Source organism: Triturus cristatus, chromosome 2_2 (assembly GCF_964204655.1).
Source record: "Triturus cristatus chromosome 2_2, aTriCri1.1, whole genome shotgun sequence".
Taxonomy (NCBI): Eukaryota; Metazoa; Chordata; class Amphibia; order Caudata; family Salamandridae; genus Triturus; species Triturus cristatus.
In genome coordinates, this window is record NC_140582.1 from 1171542309 (window position 1) to 1171561664 (window position 19356).

Sequence of the window (19356 nt, forward strand, 5' to 3'; positions counted from 1 at the left end):
GGAGGGAGAGAAAAGCCTCCTCTGTCAAAAGAGGGAAGGAATAAAGGCGTGCCCCGACTGACGGACACTGGGGGTCGGCAAAGGAAGGGGAGGGAGGAGGGATGTTTGCTTTAATGTTTGAGATTTTATCCAGGAAATAAGTGTTAAGAGAATCGCATAAATCCTGGGAGGGAGATGGTTTAAGGGTGGCTCTGTCTGAGTAGGCAAGGTCGTGAACAATGGAAAAAATGTCTCTAGTCTGATTTTCGGCAGCCAGAATTTTTGAAGAGAAGTAGGCAGTGTTTGTAGCCAGAATAGATTTTTTGTATTGGGACAGAAGGGTGGTATACTGGGTTTTGAGGTTAGGGCAGTAGTCTCGCCTCCAGGCCCGCTCGGCATGGCGTACAGTGAGTTTAAGGGCTTTAAGTTCCTCATTAAACCAACGGTTCGCGTCGTTCAGACGTCTGGAGGACACCCGCCTGAGGGGGGCGACAGAGTCGCAACCTGACAAAAGCCAGGAGTTAATGGAGTCGGCTTGTGCGAAAGATGATAGACCATGTAGATCCGGACTGGATGCGAGGAGTGTGGCGGAGAGAGCGGCCACATCCACCTGGCTCCAAGAGCGCGCCCAGGTGTTTTTGGGGGGAGAGTGCTTAATGACTGGGCTAAGGTGTAAAGAAAAGGATATCAAGAAATGATCGGACCAGGTGCAGGGAGAGATGGACAGAGAAGCTAGGGGACAATTTAGAGACCAAATCTGATCGAGGATATGGCCCTGAATGTGGGTAGGGGAGTGAACATGGGAGTCAAAATTAAGAGAGCAGAGAGTGTCTGAGAATTCTTTAGAGGTCGAACATTCTGCAAGGTCGGAGGGCCAAAAGTTGAAATCTCCTAGAACCAAAATGGAGGAATTGTTGACCGCTAAGGTAGCCACTAGGTCTAGGAAACCAGGGAGAAAAAGTAGAGAGGGTTGGGGGGGACGATACATAAGCACGCAGGTAAGTGGGACTTTGAAAGACGGTGAGCGGACGACTAAAAAATCTGACGATCCAATAGGAGAAAAGGTTAAAGACTGAAAGGAGAGTTCTCTACGGGCGATCAGAGCTACGCCGCCTCCCGGTTTTCCGGAAGGTCGGTCAGCGCGCAAGGCGTAGTATGCAGCAGGAAGGGCAACTAAAAGACAAGGAAGAGAGTTGTCACAAAACCAAGTCTCTGTAAGAAATAAGAGATCTGGCTTGTGCAAGTCTAGTAAGACAACGAGTTTGTGACAGTGCTTAACTGCTGACCTGGTATTAAGATAATAAACGGATAGGGTGGTAGGCACCGAGGGGACAAGGGGGGCGGGAGCTGGATCAGGGGGGAGAGGGGGACGGGAGGGTAAGGAAGGGAGAGAAGAGAGAGGGCACGAGGCCGTCAATCCCAATCTACCAATGTACTGCGTCACAGAGTCATCCAAAGGCCACGGTCCTTGGAGATTGTGGAGCTGCGCAGAAGAGTAATGAACAATCTGGGCATGGTGGAGAGCCCCTGGGCCCGGTCGGCCACGGACGGGCGCAGACGGGCTTACCTTTGGCGCGCCTTCGGCGCGCAGACGGCGCGCCTGCTGCGCTCGTCCGCTGCGCGTCCGGAAGATGCACATAATTTATGAGTGGGTGGGGCTCGACGGGGGGCGTGGCCTCGGAAAAAAGGGGCGTGGCCTCCAGGCTCGCCGGGATGGCGGCGAGAGGTGTTTACCGCTGAGGCAGGTAAGGTTTTACAAACAAATGCTCGAGTGCATACAAGTAAGGTTTAAAATCAGAATACAAACAGCACGTCTCGCTCCCGGCTTCCGCCTCAGGAGCACAATACATCAATGTATGCATGTTACTCGTGATACAAGGCTGATCTTTTGATATGCTTATTTTAATGGCATGTGTGTGAATTGTAGCAGGTTCAAGGTTGTTAATAAGTTAATGTGCCACCTTGATGTGGAACTTTGCCAGTTTGTAGAGAACTATATTTTGTGATGGCGGGAAACAGCAGCCAAAGTGACTTTGGGATTTTTGTGCATTTTATTTTCACGGTCCTCCCAAAATATTAAGGTTATATTTAAAGAAAATTGTGAACATAAGTTGAAGTATCAAAGAAAATACATTATGTAATCTCCTCAAATATAACAACTCACAGCCAGGGGAGCTGAACTGTATGGGAAATGAGGGGCAATGACTGGTCTTCCTCGTGTCTTCATTTTGCAGGAAGAGAACCTCAATCAAGTCCACGTCGCTGTGAAAGCAAAGTGCTCGCCTGATGACCTGGACTTCTTGGTATCCCAGTTGATCGATGACGTCATCATTGGCTGCAGGTACATTTCTAGATGTGCACGTGACTCTAGTGACCTTGGCAGCAGTGGCGGCCGCCACAAACAAAATGTGGTGAGGCGGGTGGAGGGGGTCCAGGGGGAGCGCAGGCGGAGTGCACGCGGGGGAGTTTAATAATAATTTATTTTTAAAGAAGACTTACGTGAAGCTGCCAGCTGCCTCCTGCTTCCTGACTTGGTGTTCTTCTTCCTGGTTGCATCACAGACTCCCTGTGCAATCAATGCGCTGCTCTCATGCTATGAGAGCAGTGCATAGATTGGCCTCAGTGAGCTGCTTTGACGCTCCACTCAGGACAGGGAGTCTGTGCTGTTACTCCAACCCGGCTGTTCAAAACATCCGGGTTGGGGAAACCTAAATGTGCATGTGTGTTTGGCCGGCCTGAGACTGCTGATCAAACACACATGCGCACTTAGAAGTGCACAAACCAGTCCTCCTCCTCCCTCTCATGGCCCTGGCCCCTCCCTACACACGCTGGCTCAGTCTGCAGGTGAAAAATAAAACAATGATAGAATATCATTTTATTTTTTTAACCTGCTGGCTCTGAGCCAGTGGGGGGACACTCCTCTGCCATTGCAGAAGAGCCGCCCTTGCTTAGCAGTGCTTAATTTGAGCCGGTGATCTCCAGTGATCGGCACCGGCACTTAATTGCTGGTACCAGCACTTTTGACAGCTGCCACATGGTGGCACTGTTTGTGTAATTTAAGGAGGAGCAAAAAAACCTGTTGTTTATTAATTCATTACAGATTTATAACAACTAATACCTGCAACCCAAGCAATTCTTAAAGCTTTGTGGGCCTCGCACAGTCTGAATTGTCAAACTTGTAGCAGTGTGATGGTTAGTAGTTGTGTTAGTACTGACATTGGCAGTGGCAATGTGCGGTGCAAACAATAGTGGCCTCCTCATGAGGGCCCCAGCACTTATTCTTTTTCCAAATTAAGCACTGGGCCATGGGTTTCTTTCAAGAAATGGTCATTAAGACAAAGGATGCTCTCTTAGGTAAAAAGTACTGAGTGTAGCGTTCAACGTGATGGGTATTTACCGCCCCAAAAAAACTGAGAATATAAGATATAATGTATGAAAGTATCCCACTTTGTCCATTGATCACGAGAGATGTATGTGACTTTTTGCCATTTAATAAAACTCCGTCTGTTACGTTGTGGGCTGAAAACGTATATCTGATACAAAAACAAAGTGAAAATAATTAACTCTATATGATTTTTCATGGAAATTATATGACTAAAAATGTTACCTATGCAAACATAACAGAAGTAAAGATCTAAAAGTATATTTTATTAATATTTAAGCTAAGAAGCACATTGAAAATACAGTAACCACCTAGTTTTTCCAAGATACTTGTACCGGTGGAGGGCCAAACCCCAGCCCCACCACACCAATGGGCAAATGTTTTCAACATTTGTTTCTGAATCAACTATAAAATAAGGGCCTCGTTTATGAGGAATTGGCGCCGGCAGCGCTGCAAGTCTTCTTGCTGCGCGGACCTATGCCAGTGTGAAAGGGCAGGAATGCACCATACTTGTGAAATTCCTGTCCCTTCTGCCTGCGCTGGTGCACAATTTGCACAATTTGCTGCCTAACGCCAACGTAGGCACCCTTGCACCGTGGTCTGTGGCCCCGATCTTGTTGCAGTGGGTGCTCGCGAGATACAAAGTGGGGAAAGCGGCAATGCTGATGTACTTTCCAGCACAAAATCTACTTTGCGTTGAAAAGTTGATGCAAGCGCAGTCCAAACTAGAGGGCTTATGTACAAGCCCCTTGCGCTGCCAGTACCTCACTTTTAATATGGGAAAAAGTGATGTACGGTGCAAGGGGCTTGTAAATAAAAAGACGGGGGAACGTCGTCTGATAATCCCATGCATAACCGAGGTCGTGGCCACACATTTACACACTTTGCTGACCAATTACACTAGAGTGACTTTCAATTTGAAGACAATCTTTGTAAGACTACAGCCTGAAAACTGTAACACGTCTTGTAACTTTGCTCAGCTGGATGCCCTTTTATTGATGTATTTATTTTGTTATTCAGGGTATTTCTATAGCATGATGCCAGCTACCAAACAGCTGAGTGCCAAGGATATGACTGCACCTTTCTGTTGTTGGGGTGTATCCTAGTTTGAACCCTGCACCTTTTGTCTCAAACATATTTTTGTGTGTCTCAGTCCATCATTGGCCATCCCAGGTGACAGTCTCGTATCTTCTTTGCATCCTCCTGGCCTTCAATGAGATAAGACAGTACCCACCTGGAAAGGTATGGCGCAGTGGTCAGAGCGGCTGACTCCGGAGTGCGGGGCTCACGGTTTGATCGCTGGCGGCAGCTCAGCATCATGCGATTCTGGGCAACAGCCCCCAGCGCCTTGCAACCTTAAGGGCTGATATGTTCGAGCTTTGCAAATATGGATTATTATTAATATTACCTGTCCTGTGACTTCGAAGGACCCCAGCACATAGGATGTGCCTCAGTGTTTGCCATTTCAATACTAATAGCTTAAACTCTCGCAAATGCGAGACCTGTTGCATTGCAAATGCTTGTTGCACTTGGGTTTAGTGTAAAGGCACAGGGGGTGGGGGGGAGGCTCGGTGTCGCTTTAGGAGCGTCTCCTCGAAGCTCGGATTCCCACACTAAGCAGCAAACAAAAGGCAATCAGGAAGCATTTGAGGGCGCCCCCCCCGCGTGGCTTTGTAGTCAATCAATCAGGTGTAACTAATCGGCAAATCACGGGCGCACTTCCGGAGCACAAGTGCACTTTTGGCAGCGGGAGAGGTGGGCAGGCACCGCTCTCAGACGAAGCCAGAGCCCCCGCCAGGGAAGGGGCGCCGGGCAGGCTGGGGTAGACAGTCACTCACTAGGAGGGAAGAGGTGTTTGGGGGAAATAAAAGAGATTCATAAAGTGTGTACCAGGCCGGGCTGCTCCGCTACGACTTAAGAGGTGGGCTAGAGAGAGCTTAAACTGGGTCACACGGATTGTCCAATGCAACATAGACGTTAGGACCACAAGCATTTGCAATGCAATAGGTCTCGCAGTTACGCAAGTTTGAGCTATTGGCATTGTAAATGGCTATGCCTTTTATTTTGGTATTGGTTTTTAAAACATAAATACAAGACATTGTCATTTATAACGGCAATAGCTTAAACTCGCGTAAATGCGAGACCTATTGCATTGCAAATGCTTGTTTTGTTCTACCACTAAAATTCAATGGGGTGGCGTCAGGACTGTCCACGACATTTACTCTGGGGACATCAAACTTCGGGGTGTCTTAAGTGAAGCGGTGTTGTTTCAAGGGCTGTGTGGGCGTCGCCGCGTCCCGACCCCTGGGTGTGCTCGGGGTCACCGTACTGTGGCATAAGCTGTACATTTGCAGACTAGGTTTCTGGTGTTGCACATGTTCCCGGTTGATCTGACTGTGGGTGTGAGAGGACTACTGCACTCACCTCACCTGTATCCCCAGGGGGGTCCCACTCGAGGAGGGGCGCTGCTCCCTCCGTGCCCGCTGAAAAAGACAGTCTGTGAGGCGCACACAAAAAACGTGACACGGGGGTAAACTAACGGAAACACGGTGCAGGGGTACAGTGCGCGAGCTTCTAAATCCCATCAATTATTTCCGATCGGCTGTTCATTTCATACTTAGTATTAAATTAAAGTGCAGCGACATGCAAGGGAAACTCGCCAAAAGGGCTGCTAAAATACTCCTTCCGTAAGACTGGTTTAACGGCCATACTAACATTGTAGTATTTAATCACTGAAATTCCTTAAACATGCAGTAAGTGCTCACATTGTAATTAAGTCATTTATAGAGGTAAGAAGACTACTGTAAAAAAAACCAGTTTCAACGAAGTTAAAAGGTGGGGGCGGCGGAGTTCCGCGTGCACTGGGCGAACCTCCGATGAGGATTAGGGTCTGCGCGGGGCAGATCCCCGGGCATAGCACAGACACCGGCTCATTCTCCCGGAGCGTGAGTCTGCATCACGGCGAGGACCTAAACATCCATAGCGCCAAGAGGCAGCTCTGGTGTATAGCGCCTATGTCGAGCTCCGCAGCACGCATTTGGAATGCACTCACGAGTGTGGTGCCTAACAAAAAGAACACACAGAATACATAGATATGTATATAGCTAACACATTGGATTCGAGTGCAACTATGATGCTTTCTTGTGAATTCCTGAATGAGCCCAAAACTAACAACAAGCATTTGCAATGCAATAGGTCTCGCATTTATACGAGTTTGAGCTATTGGCATTGTAAATGACAATGCCTTTTATTTATGTTTTAAAAAGCCACACATAAATAAAAGGCATTGCCATTTACAGTGCCAATAGCTCAAACTCTTATCAACTGCGAGACCTATTGCATTGCAAATGCTTGTTATGGTGAGTTCATGTTTACTATGCGAGCAAAATAGTGAGTAAAGCATTCTGCACTTGCATTTTTACATGTAAATGTTTGTGTAAGCAAAATGTAAAACGATATATATACAAAGGGAGAGGGTGGAGGCTGATTAGAACCGCACCAAACAAATATTAGTGGTTGACGTAGACAGTTCAGATAGTGCACGAAACCAGAGAGTACTACCCTCTTTACTCTCAATAATGTAGGACTAAGTCCTACAACAACATATAAATACACAGGAGGTTCAGCACTATGTACTATGGTTAAATCTCCAAGTACCTATATACTTTTGTATCGTTAACAGTTAACGAGTAAAACTTCTAATAAAGCATACGACACATTCAACATATACGTTTTTTTCTTTCTTCTTTATTGATTTTGTATGAAGATTTCTTCCATGTCATATTTCATATTTTCATAGCCAACGCGTTTCGTCTCCCATGAGACTTCTTCAGGGCTATCAAAAGAGCATACACGAAAGAGTTTTAGGGTTCAATGTTAGCATTTCTAAACATTGTTTAAAAACATATTTCGATTCCTTCACATACAAATCTTTGCTTATAAAAACATAGCACCTCTATATATTTCTATGCTGACCATATCATTCATAAAGCATTTTACATACACAGATGAAGGACCTAGTCTATAAAAACATTGGACAACATTAATATTATTATTTTTTGGTATTTAGTTATTCTCTGAATTAATGATTTCATAGGTACATATCACATGTTCCTTACCACCTAGGTTTCTTAACTTACAGGTATATAGCATCCTATTTACCTAAAAACCACATAATGGTCAAGAACTTTAGGGTTACAGAAAGCTTCAATTAAAAGTATAAAATACATAGTTTTGTTGTAGTACAAAGTCACATCCTCATTGTCAATACCCTATGCTCGATTTATATCTTAGTTCGCCAAGATTATCCAATACGAACCGACTCTATGAAATTCAGTTCGATAAATCTGAGTATGTTATATATACATCAATTTGCTGAATAACTTCACATTTTGTGCGATAATCTTAGCAACAATCATAAGTAAACCTTTACAGCACTATTCCATAATATTCTTTAAAGTCATATTTGTTTTGCATACCTCAATGATATGGTGAATCTAATTTCTTTCTATCGTGTCGTTCTTTGGGGTATGGTTTCCACAATTCAGGTGTTATCTAAATCATAAAGTAATCTATAATAAGTATATCTGTGAAGTCTTTCAATATTCAAATCATATTTAGTGATATACTGAATTCATTTAGAGAGTAAAGACATTCCACATAGCCATGTAGTTCTATTATTTGGAAAATATAAAAACATCAATTCTATTTAAGAAGCTATAGTACATAGCCTGTTGTTATAAATGATACTGTCATCACATCGTGGACTCATAATGTTGTTAAATTATCTTTAGCGAAATGACAATGAGATAGACAAGTTACACAATTAACATGGAGACATCTCTCCTTATTCACACTTATTTATAAAATGAAAAAAGGGAGGACACTTCTCATATCAAAAATTGAATGTCAGTTTATATATGTCATCGTGACACTAGTTGTGAGTCATACCTTCATACGCAACCGAGGTACAGATGCTATATAGATATTCGCCTATATGGGCCTCATAACACCAATTAACAGTCCTTACTCCATACGAAATCATATTTACATGCGCTATGTAATACCACCATTTTTTTCATGTATTCGCAAATAAAGTATAATTGCGTGTTGCGGGGAATCATGAGCGCACAATCAGACATAAAAATCGTGCCTCTTGTGTCTACACCCCATCCAATCCGTATAGGTGTAAAATACTCACAGTATTAGTCGCATCTATTTCAGAACAATAGAGACCACATATATATGAGAGGTCCTCCTATATAAAAACTTCAACAATATCAAGCCCATATTGCATTTTAATTGAACAAACATATATTTGGGAATGGACTATGACCGTGCCCAGACAGACATAAAGATCGTGTCTACTCTGTTTACATCCCACCCCATCCATATTTGTATAAGGTGCTTGCGCGATCAGTTGGATCTATTTCAAGGTTACAGACACCGCATGTATCTGTTTGAACCAGTATCTGAGAGGTCCTCCTCTTTTTAACCTGCAACTATACCGAGCCCATATAGCATTTCAGTTTAAATGGAGATTCTCTATCTAGTTAACTTACTTGCGAGGATCTAGTAATCACCGACTCCGGACATGATTTCAGCGAAGCCGTGTACGTGTTAGCTGCGGCTTTTTAAACTCGGCGCCAGGTGATATCGTGGTCACGTGTCCTATGTCTCATTTAGCATGTTTGTTAAAGTTGTTGATACAAATCTGTCGGCCATCTTAGAGTGGTAAAAAACACATGAGTTGCGAGCAAATCATTTAGAGTTTATGGATAAAGACTAAACGTAATATTCTAGGTAGTGATTCAACTCAAAAGGCCTTTTTTTAAGTATTCAAGTTAGTTGTTTTATTTCCTCAAAAATGTATTATAACAATACGAGCCCAGCAATTGGATTTTATTCATTTCACGCATGCCGAGTGACAGCCAGTTCGTTTAGGCAAGGTTGTCGGGACTACTAGAGCGGCCATCTTGGGATGGTCTGGTATAATAAAAACGGACATCTTAGTTGGTTGATGAAGGCCAGCCCTTTTATTGAAAACAACATGCCTAGTGTAATGGATTATGCGCGTTTAATAAAGCAAATATATTGGGCAAGGTTTATATAAAAGACAACGTTTAGACGAAAATGCACGTTGGGTATCTATGAGAGGTCAACGTATCAACATGTCAGGATGAAAAATTGTTCACAATAATATTGTTTGGATTCATTGTCATAACATTATTTTGTATAACACATTCAAGTTGGAAAAATGTGGCAATGGATAATCCTGACATGTGTGGGTCACTCTCTTTAACAATTAGATTATAGGAAGTGATGCATCTCATCATAGATGTTAAGACCAAACTGCACAGTTCTAAGGCATATCCATGACGCCTCCCGTTGTCGCAAAATCAATTGTCTATCACCTCCACGTTCTGGCATCTTCACATGATCGATACCAATGAATTTGAAATTTTTGTCATTGGGATGTTCACATTGAACATGTATTGAAACTGGATATTTGTCATTGCCATTTTTTATGGCTCTTGCATGTTCTTGTATACGCAGTTTCAAACTGCGTACACTGCTTCCAATGTATTTTTTCTGGCAGGCACATATAATCATATATACCGTGAAATCGGTATTGCAGTTGATAAAGCAATTTATTGCATATTCTCGTGAATTGTTACTGAAATTCCTATTCCTATTCAGGCCAAATTGGCATACGCAACAATTGCCACAAATATGGAAACCCAGAGGTTTGTCTGGTAACCATGTATGTATAGGTGTCTGTGAGTCCCTGATGTAGCTCGGACTCAAGATTTCTTTTAGGGTTTTGCCTCTACGATAGACAACTTTCGGTCGCTTGGACATATGTGTGCTTATTTGATCATCTTTAGAGAGAAGATGCCAATTTTTCTTTAGGATATTATATACAAGATGACTCTGAGCGTTGTATTCCGTAATGAAAAGTATCCCTGATTCATTACTTTCTTTAGTTGATTCATTTAGACCTTTCGCAACCAATAGTTCTTTCCTTTTAAGGGTCATAGCCCTCTTTTCAGCCTTATTTAAACATGCCTGGTTATAGCCTCTCTGTCTAAATCTGCTCTTAATTTTGTTGATGTTACTTCTAAAGTCAGTTTCCAAACTGCAATTGCGTCTTGCGCGAACCATTTCACCATAGGGAATAGCTTCTATGGTGGATCGTGGATGCGCGCTAGTTGCGTGTAGGTAGCTGTTGCAGGCAGTTCTCTTCCTATAAATGTCGCTATGTATATTTCCATCCATAGCAAATAGCTTTAGATCTAGAAACTCTATATTTGTTTCAGAGTGCTGAATGGTGAGCTTTACATTAAAGCTGTTTGCATTAAGGTAAATATGATACCCCTCTACCTGTTCAATTGTGCCATGCCATATCATAATGATATCATCGATGTAGCGAGCGTAAAAGATTACATTATTTACCCAGGTTTGGGCGCCCGGGCCCCAGACATGCTCCCCCTCATACAGCCCCATAAAGAGGTTGGCATAAGAAGGAGCAAATCTGGAGCCCATCGCAGTCCCGCGTCGCTGTAAGAACCATTCTCCATTATGTAGGAAAGCATTGTGTGTTAATATCATCTCCGCCATGTTCAAGAGCATGTCTGTGTGTTCTAGATGCTGTGCGCCTCTCCTAAAGAGAAAATGTTTAAGGGCTCTCATTCCTTCCTCAATATGAATACAGGTGTAAAGACTTTCTACATCCATTGTAACAAAATGTAGGTTGTCCTGGTCCCATTTAAAGTCTTCAAGTTTACACAGAAGGTCAGAGCTATCCCTAAGATAGGAGGGGAGGTTCTTCACAATGGGTTGAAGAAAGTTATCTACATATTTGGCCATATTTTCTGTTGGTCCCCCATTGCCAGAAATAATAGGGCGCCCTGGTGGAAAAGGGCCCCCTTTGTGAATTTTCGGTAGAGCATAGATACAGGGTGACCGAGAGTGGTGTGCCTGTAAAAATTTGTATTCATGATCCGTTAGTAAACTGGATTCATGCCAATCCCATAAATGTGCATTAATATTTCCTTCTATCTTAAGCATGGGATTCGTTTTTAGTTTGTCATAACAGTTGATATCATTAAGTTGTCTTTCTATTTCCTGGAGGTAGTCAGTTCGATTCATAAGGACGATATTTCCACCTTTATCCGCCTCTTTTATGACCAACTCCTTGTCATTTTTTAAGGATAGTAATAACTCATTCTCAGCCTTGCTGAGATTTTTTGAAAATGCGCATCTATGTTTGTTATAGTATGAATCCTCTAATGCATAAAGATCTTTTGTTACATTTTTATAAAATTCATCTATGGCTAAGTTCCTCATTTGTGGTGGCATAAATTTAGAACTACAGCGTAAGCCACTATCAATTGTATAGTCCTGTGTAATGTTTAAATGGTTAGCCATCTGTCTCACATCCCCAACTTGAATGTGTTATAAAAAATAATGTTATGACAATGAATCCAAACAATATTATTGTGAACAATTTTTCATCCTGACATGTTGATACGTTGACCTCTCATAGATACCCAACGTGCATTTTCGTCTAAACGTTGTCTTTTATATAAACCTTGCCCAATATATTTGCTTTATTAAACGCGCATAATCCATTACACTAGGCATGTTATTTTCAATAAAAGGGCTGGCCTTCATCAACCAACTAAGATGTCCGTTTTTATTATACCAGACCATCCCAAGATGGCCGCTCTAGTAGTCCCGACAACCTTGCCTAAACGAACTGGCTGTCTCTCGGCACGCGTGAAATGAATAAAATCCAATTGCTGGGCTCGTATTGTTATAATACATTTTTGAGGAAATAAAACAACTAACTCGAATACTTAAAAAAAGGCCTTTTGAGTTGAATCACTACCTAGAATATTACGTTTAGTCTTTATCCATAAACTCTAAATGATTTGCTCGCAACTCATGTGTTTTTTACCACTCTAAGATGGCCGACAGATTTGTATCAACAACTTTAACAAACATGCTAAATGAGACATAGGACACGTGACCACGATATCACCTGGCGCCGAGTTTAAAAAGCCGCAGCTAACACGTACACGGCTTCGCTGAAATCATGTCCGGAGTCGGTGATTACTAGATCCTCGCAAGTAAGTTAACTAGATAGAGAATCTCCATTTAAACTGAAATGCTATATGGGCTCGGTATAGTTGCAGGTTAAAAAGAGGAGGACCTCTCAGATACTGGTTCAAACAGATACATGCGGTGTCTGTAACCTTGAAATAGATCCAACTGATCGCGCAAGCACCTTATACAAATATGGATGGGGTGGGATGTAAACAGAGTAGACACGATCTTTATGTCTGTCTGGGCACGGTCATAGTCCATTCCCAAATATATGTTTGTTCAATTAAAATGCAATATGGGCTTGATATTGTTGAAGTTTTTATATAGGAGGACCTCTCATATATATGTGGTCTCTATTGTTCTGAAATAGATGCGACTAATACTGTGAGTGTTTTACACCTATACGGGTTGGATGGGGTGTAGACACAAGAGGCACGATTTTTATGTCTGATTGTGCGCTCATGATTCCCCGCAACACGCAATTATACTTTATTTGCGAATACATGAAAAAAATGGTGGTATTACATAGCGCATGTAAATATGATTTCGTATGGAGTAAGGACTGTTAATTGGTGTTATGAGGCCCATATAGGCGAATATCTATATAGCATCTGTACCTCGGTTGCGTATGAAGGTATGACTCACAACTAGTGTCACGATGACATATATAAACTGACATTCAATTTTTGACATGAGAAGTGTCCTCCCTTTTTTCATTTTATAAATAAGTGTGAATAAGGAGAGATGTCTCCATGTTAATTGTGTAACTTGTCTATCTCATTGTCATTTCGCTAAAGATAATTTAACAACATTATGAGTCCACGATGTGATGACAGTATCATTTATAACAACAGGCTATGTACTATAGCTTCTTAAATAGAATTGATGTTTTTATATTTTCCAAATAATAGAACTACATGGCTATGTGGAATGTCTTTACTCTCTAAATGAATTCAGTATATCACTAAATATGATTTGAATATTGAAAGACTTCACAGATATACTTATTATAGATTACTTTATGGTTTAGATAACACCTGAATTGTGGAAACCATACCCCAAAGAACGACACGATAGAAAGAAATTAGATTCACCATATCATTGAGGTATGCAAAACAAATATGACTTTAAAGAATATTATGGAATAGTGCTGTAAAGGTTTACTTATGATTGTTGCTAAGATTATCGCACAAAATGTGAAGTTATTCAGCAAATTGATGTATATATAACATACTCAGATTTATCGAACTGAATTTCATAGAGTCGGTTCGTATTGGATAATCTTGGCGAACTAAGATATAAATCGAGCATAGGGTATTGACAATGAGGATGTGACTTTGTACTACAACAAAACTATGTATTTTATACTTTTAATTGAAGCTTTCTGTAACCCTAAAGTTCTTGACCATTATGTGGTTTTTAGGTAAATAGGATGCTATATACCTGTAAGTTAAGAAACCTAGGTGGTAAGGAACATGTGATATGTACCTATGAAATCATTAATTCAGAGAATAACTAAATACCAAAAAATAATAATATTAATGTTGTCCAATGTTTTTATAGACTAGGTCCTTCATCTGTGTATGTAAAATGCTTTATGAATGATATGGTCAGCATAGAAATATATAGAGGTGCTATGTTTTTATAAGCAAAGATTTGTATGTGAAGGAATCGAAATATGTTTTTAAACAATGTTTAGAAATGCTAACATTGAACCCTAAAACTCTTTCGTGTATGCTCTTTTGATAGCCCTGAAGAAGTCTCATGGGAGACGAAACGCGTTGGCTATGAAAATATGAAATATGACATGGAAGAAATCTTCATACAAAATCAATAAAGAAGAAAGAAAAAAACTTATATGTTGAATGTGTCGTATGCTTTATTAGAAGTTTTACTCGTTAACTGTTAACGATACAAAAGTATATAGGTACTTGGAGATTTAACCATAGTACATAGTGCTGAACCTCCTGTGTATTTAAAATGTAAAACGAAACCTAGCAAAGGCATTGAATTAACTTTAGACGTTGTTTTAGAAAAAAACAAAGGATGAAAAAAAAAACAGTGTGCCACTAAGTCTGGTGTGGCCTAACAGCTTTAAATTGTTTAGGAATCTGCTGTGAAAGGAAACAGCAATCCTACAATAAACTGAAAGTTAGCCTCCTAATTAAGAAAGTTATCAGTGTTGCCGTGGCACCCTTTCAGCTGAATGTGTTTGAAAAGCGTTCACACCTTGGTTTCGGAAGAAGACCGAATGATGCGCCAAGAAGTCTGGAGTGGTGTGAAACGTTTGAATAGTTTGTAGATGTGTTTGATGTGGAGTCTGCAGTGATACGATACAGATACAATATCGCCTCCTGGTTAAGATCGTTATCAAAGGTAGGAGCTGTATATGCAGCTTTCATCAACTTGTACATATTGATGGAAACAACAAGGTGGGAAGTTTCAAACTGAGGCCAGAATGTTGTTTTAAAGTTCCCTTTCCGTTCCCGCTCTAACAGTTGCACTTTCAAAACGTTAAAATAGGACGGGTAAAAAAAAACTATGAAATTATTCATTGGCATAGCCAATAGGTCTCGCTTTTGGGACCTTATAAGTATTTAGTTTTGCAGCACAATATCCTTGGTGCAACAACATCAGCTGTTGCATGGCTAAACCTTGTACCTTATAAGTGTTTAGCCATGCAACAGTTGATGTTGTTGCACCAAACATATTGTGCTGCATAACTAAATACTTATAAGGTCCCAAGAGCGAGACCTATTGGCTATGCCAATGCTTGTGTTTGTTATTTATTTATTTATTTATTTAATGCGTTTTTATATAGCGCGGACTTTACCCGAAGGTGTCAGAGCGCTTCACAATAGGAGCAGTAATGATACAGAAGGAGAAAAATTACAAGTGAGCATGTTACAAAATCAAACGTTACGTTACATGAGGCAATAGTGACAATTGTGCAAGTGTCAGGAGCAAACAATTCTCCTTCAGCTCTCTTTTTAAAGAAACTGAAGTGGTAATACTGTGTTGATCAGCAGAATTATGGGGTTTAGGAGGCAGGCGGTCCAAAGGGACTCCGCTGCAGCCCCTTTTGAGAGGTGAGTAACATGTGGGGCGCGGGTTGCCCCCCCCCGCCAGGGTAATGAAGAGGGGGGTTAGCGTGTTCTTTCCTGCTCCAATCCAATCTCTGGAGAGTGAAATGGAAGGGATCAGGTGGGGGAGGGACCTGGTATTTTAACAGAAAGTAAAGGGGATTTTAAGCCTCCCTGTTGCCTAAAAGGAGCCCGTAACCCATTAAAGCAGATTAGGATTATTTGAGCAGCTTTTTCATTTGAGCATACAGTGTCCTCGAGAGGTGGAAATGATTGTTAAAGTGACATAAAGACACCACTCAAAGCAGCTGACTATCTGCGGACCGGGTGAAGCAGATGGTAGAGCTTGGGAGCCACGTTTTAGGAGGGCTGCTTGGAGCATGGACAGACCCCTGAAGGAGTGTTTTTGCTGCGTTTGTGCTGGGAGGGTGGGGGAGGGTTTATAACGCGAATGGAAGCAAAGTTCCAGAAGGCCTGTGCGGAGCATTGTTAGACCACCAGAGGGCTGTTTCTGCTGCATTACAGGCATTTCTTTGGTGGTGGGAGGGAAGGCACCCCACAGTCAGATGCAGTGTTGAAACTTCAAGTTAAAGATAAAAGCATGCCGCTTGTGAAGCGCCTACAACACACAGCAGTATTGTGGCGCTTTACAAATGAAGTGCGTACCTTAATCTCATACCAAACGTGAGCTGTGTTTCTAATCTAGTCAAGTCCGCTTCCTTTCGCTATAAATCATCACAGAACAGAAATATCCAAAGCATTCGAGGGCTGTTATAGGACGTCACTGCTTGCACTTCTCTCACAAACACTGAAACATGATGTCACATTATCCGGTGGGTAAAATTAAAAATATAAGTATATTTATTCTGAGCTCCGAATTAATTAATTAAAAAAATGAGCAACTGGAAATGCGGGGATTGAACCCAGGGCATCATTCATACAACGCATGCGCTCTAACACGGAGCTACGTCCCCTGGCTTACGAAACTCTCTCCTATAGGTTATGATATAGCAAACAAGCGCCCCGTGTTGGAACGGTACAACTCTCCCTTTAGGGTAAGTAACACAATTGCACGCTCCTTGCATCCAAAGTGAACAAAGTCCGACACTCCTGCCCCAACCCTTCTCACCAAGGAGCCCAAACTCACACTTCCAGTAACTGCAACAGAGTCTCGGCACCACGAATCCGCCTCCCAGTACCAGCTGCACACAGAAAGCTACTCATGTTATCACAGTGCAAGAAGGCCTACACTCCACTAGTAACTCCACCAACAATACGTGCTGGATTTATTGTACACTCAAGAGCATTTTGTCTCGTTCATATCACACATAATTACCCTGACACTTCTGTCACAGGTCACGTCAAGATGCCTAACACGCAGCTTTCAGATTTCAGAATGAAACCACACGTTTGATTTGTTGTGTTTTAGTTAAAGGTGAGATATGTCTTGTAAACGTCAAGGCACTCCAGGAAGCGGCGGACAGGCCCTGGTGCCGGGATATCTCGCTTGACGTTGCCAAGAGGCGACAGCGGGGCTTTTAGCTCCCACTCGAGGCTGAGAGAACTTGGCAGGCCTGGGAGGGAGGGCACGGAGTCAGTTATTAATGGAGGCGCTGCTAACTTACACCCCTCAGCGCGAGGCATTGGCCATATCGCACACAAGTGGAAAGTGACATTGTAGATAGCTGCCTGGCGTTTGACGTGTCTGTAGGTGCTGCAGACCAGGCGTAAGCGCTTCATAAAATCAGGTGTAAAAGTCATGCTGGGATCGTGAGCTCAAGTGGCAGAGAGGAGTGTCTTACATGTTAGGAACTGCTGCATGAAATATGTACTACAGACAGTGAACAAATCAGATGTCACACTGGATTTTACTCTATAAAACAAATGACGGAACAAGCATGATTTTATCGGAGCTCGCGGCACCATACAAAGTACTTCAGAAATATGCCAGCCGCGTTAATGTGCACGAAAAAGTTATTACGTTATTTACACTTTTCAAAGTAGTCGTGCCGCTGTAGCTTAAAACGTGGGTGGTGCGTGGCTCCCAGGGACGAGTAGCACTTCATGTGCGTGTCCGAGGGCGCTCCATTCGCATGTTTAACAAGCCCAAAAGTTGTGGAAGACGCGCGGCCGTGCGAAAGAGCAGTGCATACAAGCATTGGCCGCACAACTCAGCCAGGAGTTGTCGCGCGTCAGAGGGGGCTGAAAAGGCACAGAGGGGTGCATGTTACGTGCACGCGCCTTCTATAGATATAGACAGTGAAGTGCAGTGAAGTAGGCGGTGTGACTGGCGGATGAATAAAGAAAGTAGAGGCATGTTGTTCTGAGGCTGAAGTGAGAACATTCCAAACTGATTTACATGAAGTATTTTCGGAGTTATCTGTGAGTGGCAAATGGCGTGTACATTTCGCGGGCGCTTTGATGTTCACAGTGGCCGCGCAGCTCACTGAGAACATCAAAGCGCCCGCGAAATGTAAGTGATCGCGATCGCGATCACACTTCAAAGCGGCCGCGTGGCCCGCGAAAGTGAAAGCAAATGAGTGCTTTCAGGCCTCCAAATGGTGCGCGCGCCCGGACGGCGCACATGCACTGTATTTGGAGGCCTGAAAAGCCACTGTTTGCACTTCCAAAACTCGCTTACTATAAGTCTCGCCAGAGCAGCGCTAAAGCGCTGGCTCAGGCGAGACCTAAAAATGGTTTATTATACCAAATGCCAACAGAATACACGCTGCTGTACTCTACTGCCGAGATTTCACTGACAAAATAATAGGCTTCCATTGGTTTAAATCAGAAATTCACCGGAATTAAATTATGACCCATAAATTGTATGACGTTATTCGTATGGATTGAATAAATAGATAGGCAGGCAGGCAGGCAGGCAGGCAGCCAGGCAGATAGATAGATAGATAGATAGATAGATAGATAGATAGATAGATAGATAGATAGATAGATAGATAGATAGATAGATAGATAGATAGATAGATAGATAGATAGATAGAGTTTAATATCGTCCTATACTTCAGTCAAGCGAATCTGATGAAATCATAAACCACAAGACCAGAGTAGATTCGAATCTTCAACAGACATTTTCATTTTGGACAGTTGGTTTGAAAATGTGTTTGGTTGCCTTTAGTAAACAGAAAGGAAGGGTACATTTAAGAATATATAGCTTCAGATAAAAACACCCTTTAGTTTATTTTAAAAAACACATTCTGTCTTTATATTGGAGAGATTGTTAAGGCTGTTCTCTGCAGGGCGCTTGAATGAGAAAATTCGGGCTGTGTTTGCATTTCACAAATATATAGTTGATTAAACAACGGACAAAGGACTGTAGAATGGTTTCAGGATTCCGTTTGAAATGGTGAAACTCACATTTCACACAATTTCGTACAATAAAATCAAATAAGCATGCAATATGTTTGTGGGCGGCGTAGATATATCCATCCAATATTTCCTGTTTTAAAAGTTATGAATAAATATACATGTCTGATGAATGTAATTAATTTGACGAGCAATATCTGCAGGTCATGTTCAGCATTGTAGATAGTTCCCTTACATGGGTATGAACTCAGTGTCATGATTTGGTACGAACCTGTGATACGTGGTGCGTGTGTACACATATGATGGAATCTGAAAGATCCGTTCGCAAATGAGCAGAGGGCGGCGAGAGGAAACTAAACCTGCTTCTAATAACGTCCCTTGGCTTTGAGCTGTGACTAGTCTGCGGTATTCGTAGGTGATGATTCCACCGCGGGGCAGGAACAGCGCACTAGGCCGGCGCCCTTCCCACGACAACGGAAT

At 42.3% G+C, this 19356-nt stretch overlaps 1 protein-coding gene across 11 annotated transcripts in view; it reads left to right on the forward strand.

Annotated features, from left to right (window-relative positions):
* Nucleotides 1-19356, forward strand: part of DYSF (dysferlin) — a 1012908-nt gene that overhangs the window by 483971 nt on the left and 509581 nt on the right. For all 11 annotated transcript variants that reach the window (XM_085642744.1, XM_085642751.1, XM_085642747.1 and 8 more), the window contains one exon: nt 2214-2320. In XM_085642744.1, coding sequence (XP_085498870.1) covers nt 2214-2320 — 107 coding nt within the window. The remainder of the gene's footprint in view (nt 1-2213; nt 2321-19356) is intronic.